The sequence below is a fragment of the Limulus polyphemus genome, unplaced genomic scaffold (genome assembly GCF_000517525.1).
Source record: "Limulus polyphemus unplaced genomic scaffold, Limulus_polyphemus-2.1.2 Scaffold2844, whole genome shotgun sequence".
Taxonomy (NCBI): Eukaryota; Metazoa; Arthropoda; class Merostomata; order Xiphosura; family Limulidae; genus Limulus; species Limulus polyphemus.
In genome coordinates this window covers 152,698-162,060 of record NW_013668454.1, presented here as the reverse complement: position 1 = coordinate 162,060, position 9,363 = coordinate 152,698, and the positions used below count along the sequence as shown (strand labels likewise).

The following is a 9,363-nucleotide window of genomic DNA, read 5'->3' as shown; positions in this document are numbered from 1 at the left end:
TAGCCACAGAAGCCTACACGTTATACATCTTACATTCACTAGGTACACTCCCTTTATTAGCCACAGAAGCCTACACGTTATACACCTTACATTCACTAAGTACACTCCCTTTATTAGCCACAGAAGCCTACATGTTATACACCTTACATTCACTAGGTACACTCCCTTTATTAGCCACAGAAGCCTACACGTTATACATCTTACATTCACTAGGTACACTCCCTTTATTAGCCACAGAAGCCTACACGTTATACACCTTACATTCACTAAGTACACTCCCTTTATTAGCCACAGAAGCCTACATGTTATACACCTTACATTCACTAGGTACACTCCCTTTATTAGCCACAGAAGCCTACACGTTATACATCTTACATTCACTAGGTACACTCCCTTTATTAGCCACAGAAGCCTACACGTTATACATCTTACATTCACTAGGTACACTCCCTTTATTAGCCACAGAAGCCTACACGTTATACCCTTAGTGAATGTAAGGTTACACTCCCTTTATAAGCCACAGAAGCCTACACATTTATGACTAAGCAGATGTTCTTAGAGCAAACAGTCTTCAAATATTTTAAGTGCCAAAGCAGGAACAAAATTTTATATACAACCTAGAGAAAACATATTTAAGAAAGAATTATGCTCAGGAAATAGCAGCAAAGAAATATTTTTTTTTTAATTAGTTGGATGTCATACGAAAAAATATCAAGGGTTCTACAGTAAACACCACAAGAAAAATATTTTGAGGAAAAAGAAAAAACGTTTGCAGGGATATTAAGCATCAAGCAGAAAATATGTTATTTCCACCAGATACAGATGTAATTTTATCTCATTTTTAATATTGTTTTAGTCACATTTTAATTTACACTTAACTCGACTAAGCACTAGACAATTGTTTGACATACAGTATTATTGTTTTCAAGTATCATTATCAAACATCCTAAAACACTAAAAGGAAACACAGTGTGACACGTTTACATCCTATTGATACCTAACCTTTGCTGAAGCCTCCCCACGAGATGTTTGTCCAGTTTCAGCTCGTCTGTTTCCACCACGAGACAACTTTGGCCCATACATGCAACAGATACTTTTTTATGCTTTTGTATTATAAATACTTCAACTGTCAGAATGTCTATTAAATTTCTTAATCCAAAATTACAATATTAGAATCTCAGTTCATTTTAACACCTGAATTCAAAGTTTAACTACTTGTACAGAGCATATTTTGACAGGTTACAGCAAATAAACTCCTCAAGTTGCATTACAAATAACAAAACTTAGTCTAAAAAAATTTTCATATACTTTTTCACAATTACTACTCAAAATGCTTCACTTTTACATCAAAATTATAATACATGCCTTGTAAATAATAATGTGCTTGAAGAAGAACACAAAAGTATGAAAATCTAATCTCATACATACATATATTTATTACCACTAGTTATTTTAATACTAAAGCTTTAAAGACATATAAAAGAGTAGGAGAAAAAATTAACTGATTAGTCAATTAAAAAAATTCAGTGAGCTACTTTATTTCAAAGTTTTCCTGGAGTTAACAGTATAGTTTCAAATTGTCTTAATTCTTACATAACCAGAATAGATAATAAAAATATTTTGAAATAAACTGAGTTTATATTTAAATAATTACACAATGAAAAAACGTATTTTCAGCACTGAATCTTACACACAAACATCTTTATTTTTTGTCTTTGTTTAAAAAATCTGTATGCTAAATAAAACTCGAAATAACGTCAGAAAATCTTTATCTGTCAATTTCCCTTACACCCTACATCAATCAATGTGTTTATTAATGATATGTAAGTCTCTACTTTTATATTTTAAACTTCTATATTAAATAAAACAATATTTTCTAAGGATAACATGAGAAATATCTTCATTTGCTAATTTCATCTTCAAACTTTCTATTCCGTACAATCACATTATTAACAATAAACATCCTTATTGGCAGAAATGGAAGATAGCTCCAAGTCTTTTATCAAACAAATTTTACTCATAATATTAACAGCCTTAGCAGTCTCTTCAAGAACACTAAGTTTTCAATTTAAAGTACTTTTTTTTATTTGGGCATTATTTATTTTCCAGCAATAAGGTAACAAAAATATACAGTTCTATTATCAGTTCGTTATATTCAGCTTAATCAAACATTAAGAATAAAGCATTTCTCACCACTGGCTTTAACTGTTTTTATTTTATTTTACTTAGTACTTTATTATCATCATCATGATTACATTTTGAAAACTTATTTGTTTTCAAATTTGTAAATTTATAATAAAGTTTCTTTCATTACCCATTCAAGCCATCTCCAGACGTTATTTGTTTGTTTGTTATTTTCTGTTTAATTACTCATTTAAGTTATTTACAAACACAGAATGGACACGTCCATATAAGGCAAGCACCACATCCATCCAAATCACTGTACAATAAACAGTTAGGTTACCTGAAATCCACGAAATAGCTCTGTTTTAAGACCACCTAAAACAAAGAACTCCTTAATTTAGCTTCATATGACATCCAATCAGTGCAAAAAAAAACACAACAGATAACCCAAGTTCTTTCCAAAGATAAAACTTTCAATCTTCAGAGAAGAGTTCAACCCTGAAAAACAAGAAGTTCCTCTTTCTGAAAATGCTCGAGTTATTACGATCTTTGTACCTTTTTGTTTCAGTGTAATCTTCAAGCTATAACTTCCACATCATTTGAATGTCATTAAAAACACCATTTCACACACTTACCAGTCTGTTCTCATCAAAAACTTGTAACACCAACTTGTGATGACTAGGTTTCACCTGCAAAACAGATAAAATAAAATAAGCAAAAATTTAATTTTAAAAAATCTATCAGCAGCTTGTGATGACTAGCTTTAACCTGCAAGACAGTTAAGATAAACTCAAAATAGACAAAAATCTTAACAAGTACATATGACAAACTTTCACTTACTCTAAAAATGAATTCTTCATCCCATTTTGGGTTTAAAGTCTGTAAGAAACAAAAACAAAAATTACTTTACTGACCAGCAGCACTACCACTAAACCTTTTTTCCTTCTTATAACACAATGATGTATTGCTTTTCCTTTAGTATACTTATTTATAACTTGCATAAAAAGAAGTTATTTTTAAGTGAAAATTCACACAGTATCACACCAATATTAAATGAAATTCTGTAAAACTTACTTATTAATTCTGTGGCAAAAACAAAACTGGTTTCCTAGGTACGAACATAATAGATAATAATTCAACCAGATGAGCTTCATTTTAATAATTTTTTCTCAATTTAGATAGTACTGAACAAAATACATTACATCAAATGTTTTTGTAGCTTTTGACTGATTTACTGCAGTCATCATTTGGCACGGATGTTGGTAATACCTCTAAATAAGAGTTCATTAACACTTATGGTTTCAAACTTAAAGGAAAAGATGAGGAAATGTTGTTTAGTTTTGATCAGTAAAGACTCCTTTACCAGAACAGTGATTTTATTTTCTGCTGAAATCTGTGTCACACCACAAATACAATTTATATAAATCATACAGTTCTGTCTGTCTGGAATTTTTCTTGCAAATTTTTCAATCAAATGCTACGGAGCTCTTATGATTAGAAAGGCCTTTGTCCAAAGAGTCCGGATTGCATATTGATTTCTCCATTCAGAATTGCTTTTCCTGTTTTTTGCTTGATCTAACTTTTTAATGCAACAAGTATGCTACACGATGACACAATGTCGTTATCATCACCTGATGACTGGCTTTGATTTCAACTTTAGTATTTTTTATTTGCAAAGTATTTCACACAAATAACACTTAACCCACGTGTCATTTCCTAAAAAAAATTAACATTACAATCGAAGCTTTAATGCTGAACTCAAAGTAGGCCTATGAACTTATATTTTCAAGAGATGCATTTAACTTGCCTTTTATAACATACAAGACAAACTGCTGACTGAGCTTTGCAACACATTGTTATTATTATGGTTATTTAACTCTCTACAGCTGACAAACATCATCTGTATATCTTTAGAAAATGCAGATATACAAGAAAGTGGCCAACTTGTTGTTTTTTTCACTTTCCAGAGAAGACAGCTATACAAATTTACAGCCCTACATTATTGATTTAGCATTTAGTTCTAAACAATACTTAAAATGCACATTAAACCTAATATATTAGTGTGTATGTGTGTTACAAACAAGCTGGAATGATGACCTCTAGTGTCGATCAAAAGAAATAGCATGTTAACAATAAGGCCTAGTTGGACTACAAAAATATAAACTGAGTCAGCAAAATACTAGGTAAATGAAATTACTGTGATGTCTTGCAACATGATATGCTAGTAAACATTTTTTTTTAACAATTAAGGCATTATAAATTGTAGACAACTTTATTTATTTAAACTATTTTTACAATAAAACTTGATAAGTAGACTAGAATATTATGTACAGCAATTCATGGTTACCTTTCTGCAAGTAACCATGTCATTTGGAAAATTTTTATACCTTTTTCTTTGTTTTGGTGTAAACTGAATCAATAACATTCTCCTCCTCTCTATTATTGTTTCCAGTTTCAGCCTCGTTTCTCATCAAATCAATACGCACATAAGGATCACTGAAATAGTTCAAGCATCAAAAAACAGCAATGAATCATTTAATGTTTCAAGATTTTTCAATGTTATCTAATCAGGATCATGAATAATCTTTTTACTTACTAATGTAGCAACATATTAAGAAATAATTTACTACTTATATACAGAGTTTTGAATTTTTTAACCAAGGATTACTTTTCTGTATGGAAGCTACAGTTGCTGGATGCGAGATTTTCTAAACATACGAGTTATCTTATACAATGTCTATTAAAACAACAGGTGTTTACAGACAACAGTTGTTTAGTAAAACCCATTATTTTAATCAAGAGTTTACAGCCAATCAGACAAGGTAACTCATACAGTAGATTTAGGAAGTCTCAGTATTTTCACACATAACAACTGTAATTTGTATTTGGAAAAGTAATCTGAGTTTGGAAAGTTCAAACCTCTTTGTTATGTGAATATTTAAATATTTATGTTATAATACCCTCAAATGGAAAAAGCTAACATAAAAAAAAACAACTAAATTTATACATGGAAAATTGCTATATAGTTTTACATTTTAAGAAATACTTAAAATATTTGAAGAACAAATTCTTATTTATATCTTGACTTATCGGTTGTTTATAAATTCCATATTTTTTTAGTTAATTGAGTAAACTCCGCTTGAACTAAAGAAAAAGCATTACCTCATTTTGATTTTATTCACCAGAAATTCTAATACAAATGAAATGGTTTTCACTTGTACCTGAACTGCAGTAGTTTGTCATTAACAGACAGACTTGGTTCTAGCTTTAAAAATTGTTTGCTAAAAATTTTGCCATCAAGAAAGTAAAACTAGTGATTTATCTCCAACAGTCTAATTTCTATATCAACTGTTTTACTCACCTTGCTCCAAATATGTCCTTTTTGGCTAAATCATGACCAGCTATGACTCGAATACGAAGCAATCTCGATGGTTCATTCTCCTTGAGCCATGAACATTATTAAATGGTAGAAGAAAATGAAAACAAAAAGAGGTTAGAATATAAAAACATGGTGAAGTGAGTCACTCTAAAGAAACAAGTTAATTATGATCTTAAAATAATTAAGCTGAAGTTTGTGTAGAAGAAGGGTCTTTAAAAATTCTAAATAATTTCTAATTTCACCTATTTGTTTTATTATATATGGAAGTATTTTACATATAGATCCCGTAAGAATAAGCAAGATAAAAACTCAAACAAACATTTATATAAGAAAATGTGCCTACATGTAGAATTAGTATTTTTTAATTTGTCATTTTCTCTTGATAATACTTGTTTTTCCTTTATATGCATGTTTAATTAAAATTGTCTATTTCTCCTTCATGAAAAGAAAAAAGAATTGACCTTTGATGGCAATTAATGCTTAGTTTATTAAGACTTATATGACCTTTTATGATTAACAATCATGTGTATTACAACTCAATTTCACTCTATTTTTCATTAAGAGTTGAGGTTTACAAGCTTTATCAACAACTTCAGCTTTTAAAGATAAATTAATCAGTCAACACCAAACTTAAATGGTACTCATGCTTAAGTGTCAGCTATTTCAGTATAAAAGACAAAAGGCTTTATGTCATTTTGTTCGAAACAACCTTAAAAAAAATCCTGGGCACTTAATTAGCATTTATAATTAATTAAAATTATTAATTATAATTAATAAGTTAGTCTCACAAATTTACTATGAAAAAAACACCTTTTATCTAGTATTTTGTTTTATAACAAAAACAAAAAACTATTGAATGTTTAGTTATTTCTTGTATTTTTAACGTAGGTTATTAGAGTAAGTTGTTCTTGCTACTTCTGAAAGTCTTATAGTCGCATGGGTTGAAAATTTCTGGAGCTTAACTCAGGGTAGTCTTGTTGACTGATGCGTTAGAATGTTATCTTGATCAGATTAATCTCTGAAGATGTGAAATATGATCCTTCTAGAACTGTATGTCGTGCTTTTACTGATGATGAATGTTTCTGGAAAAAAATTTCTGTTAGGTGTGCACTGTGTTGTTTTCCTACAGAAAGTAAAGGAATGTCTCATTTTATTCAAGGTGATACTAAGATGTCACTATTCCCGTGATGAAAAAGGTTGGTCTTGGTAGTAGTAGTATGTAGCCTTTTAAACAGACAAGTGAGAGTTTCGTACTGTAATTTTGTTCCTGACCTCATAAATCAAAGCTATGGAAAACCAAAACATGTTTGAGGTTTGTTTTTATTTTCCATCAAGACTACATTCTACAAATACTGTCCTGTTGAGTAAATTACACACAGGATAAAGCATTTACTAAACTCTTGCACTTCATGTCCAGTGATTCTGAAGTGCTGAATTTAAGAGAAGCATAACGTCATACAGTCACTCCTTTCACTCATGCCTGTAGAAGAAGAGAAGCTTTAGGTCATACAGTCACTCCTTTGACCAGAATAAAATCCTTGGTGGTCTGTTTAATGATCTATTTAAGTTAGAAAAACTTTTTGTTCTTCACTGCTGAAAATCCTTGCATATAGCACTTCATTCACGAGCCAAACCCAAACTACAAATACAGGCAACAAAACCTGGAGACTTTGAATTTTATGATAATCACTACACACACACAGCCTTTTATTCATTCATTAATACTGATATACTGCAAGTTACATAACGGCTCAGTTATGAAACATTATTACTGAAACAATCAAAAGAATTTTCTTTTGTGGCAGATAATACAGCCAGTATAAATGTCACTTGAAAAAGAGTCACCAAATAAGTATCCACACCTCCCTTATGTGCATTATGTACTCATAGTTACTGTTTATATTACAGATTTTTTTGTGATGCTACTGATGTATTGCATCAGTACATAATGAGTTATACTTTATTATATGAATTGACTGTGTACTAACATGCGTTTACACATGGCTTGTTTGTTTTATAAAAAATTTATTTACAGTTTAGACAACAGCATTCTAAAGTACTATATTGCAATTCTATTTCTTAATAGATATATTATGGTAAGAATTTTCCTTCTGAAGTTATGTTTAGCCTCCAACCTAAAATGTTGTATGCTTAGCTGCTCCACAGAAATTTAAAGGTAAAGAATGGCAAGAAAGAAACTACAAATTAGTAAAATTCTCAGTATAATCATGTCACTCAAAGTCAAACAAAAATACACCTTAAATTAAAAATTACAAGTGTAGCACTTGTGTACAGATATTTATTATAAACCTATTAATTAAAACAATATTTAAAAGTACACAATAATTTAAAATTGTTTAACTTGAAGGCAACAAGCCTAACAAAAAACCTACAAACCCAACGAAACATGTAGATTTTTTGTTAGGCCTAGTGTCTTCAAGTTTAAAAGTTTTAAATTATTGTGTATTTTTTAACGTTGTTTTAACTGAATTTTTAATAGAAAACTCGAATTAATTAGATACGATCTGATCATATTTATATATATGCAAAATATTTTCATTCAATAGATGTTATTGTGACTGGGGTTGTTGTCAGAATGGGAAAATGTCATTTGATGGGTTTGGGTAACACTAGTACGTGTGTAATATCTTATTCTCTTTCAAAGTTCAAATAATTTAGAGGTATGTCATTTTCTAAATACTAAAATACAAGGTCAATGGAACAACTAAAAAAATCATACTCATAACTGCAAATGCAAAACCTGTTCTTGCACACTTATAACATACTATTACTATGGTATTAGCTAACTTGCTTTATATTACATTAGCAGCATGCAATCATATATTACTTCACTTTTTCTGCTAAATCACCAAAATTAAAGCGGAACAATGATAAACACGTAATTTTACTACTAGTAATAATATCAATATTAATTACTATTAGTATTTACATTAGGTATAGTACTACTACTACTAGTAGTAACTCGGTATCTTCTGTGCTATTACTGCTAGTATGACTAATAACTCAAATAAGTAATATGAATCGTCTGACTTTTAATTTTTCGTACTTTCCAAAAATTAACCTCACCTGACTGTTTACGCTACTATCACTTGATGATGAGTCATTCCACCCATATATTCGTGATGTCGCCATAGGCTGTATCTTTTTTATAGTTACATAAATTTCTGTCTTACTGCTTTAGTCTTAATTCACATTTGACCTCACAATTACATGAAATCGACTTGTCTTCGTTTCGAAAGTAAATTTCGAGTTACTGTACTGTGTACTTCTGTAACAGTAACACTAACAGTGTAACTTGTAAGTTAATAGTAAGACTTAACGTAATACTATTTTAAGTACTTTCTTTAAAACTATTACTAATAACGTTTCCTGTAAATAAAGTTATTTAAATTTCGTAATTATGACATAAAACTTGCATAAAAATAAAATTTCATAGATTTTAAATACATGTTGATCGAATATATACAAAAGCTGAACGCGCTGTTCTTCGTCCTTGCTTCTCAGTAGTAGTACTGGCAGACATCACATTCTTCCAGATTCTAATCCCATTTCTCGCAACTCTCAAGGTAGACTGTCAGTAAAGGTGTTTTTACATCACACACATTCAAGTACTCTCTACACCATTAGTACATTGCTGTCTCATAAAAAATAAATTTCACTGTAAATGTTCGTGTAACATTTATGCACATATAATATACTCAAATCTGTGAGACAATATTCTATTATACATGGTAGAAATAAGTTTGAACCTTGTTTTTTTTGTTTTTTTTAATGACTGTTCATTATATATCTGTAATTTTCCTATTTGTGTCGCGAACGGATCGCGTGTCTTTTGGTAT

The 9,363-nt window shown here is 30.0% G+C and overlaps 1 protein-coding gene across 1 annotated transcript; it reads right to left on the bottom strand.

The window, feature by feature from the left end:
* Positions 1-972: 972 nt before the first annotated feature.
* Positions 973-9,097, bottom strand: LOC106468035 (E3 ubiquitin-protein ligase Nedd-4-like). Its single transcript, XM_022396344.1, has 6 exons — positions 8,591-9,097; positions 5,486-5,565; positions 4,512-4,620; positions 2,965-3,003; positions 2,760-2,813; positions 973-1,068 (listed from the first exon to the last, which is right to left on the bottom strand). Exons 1-6 carry the CDS (start codon positions 8,654-8,656, stop codon positions 988-990), a joined length of 429 nt encoding a protein of 142 aa, XP_022252052.1. The 5' UTR covers positions 8,657-9,097; the 3' UTR covers positions 973-987.
* Positions 9,098-9,363: the final 266 nt, after the last annotated feature.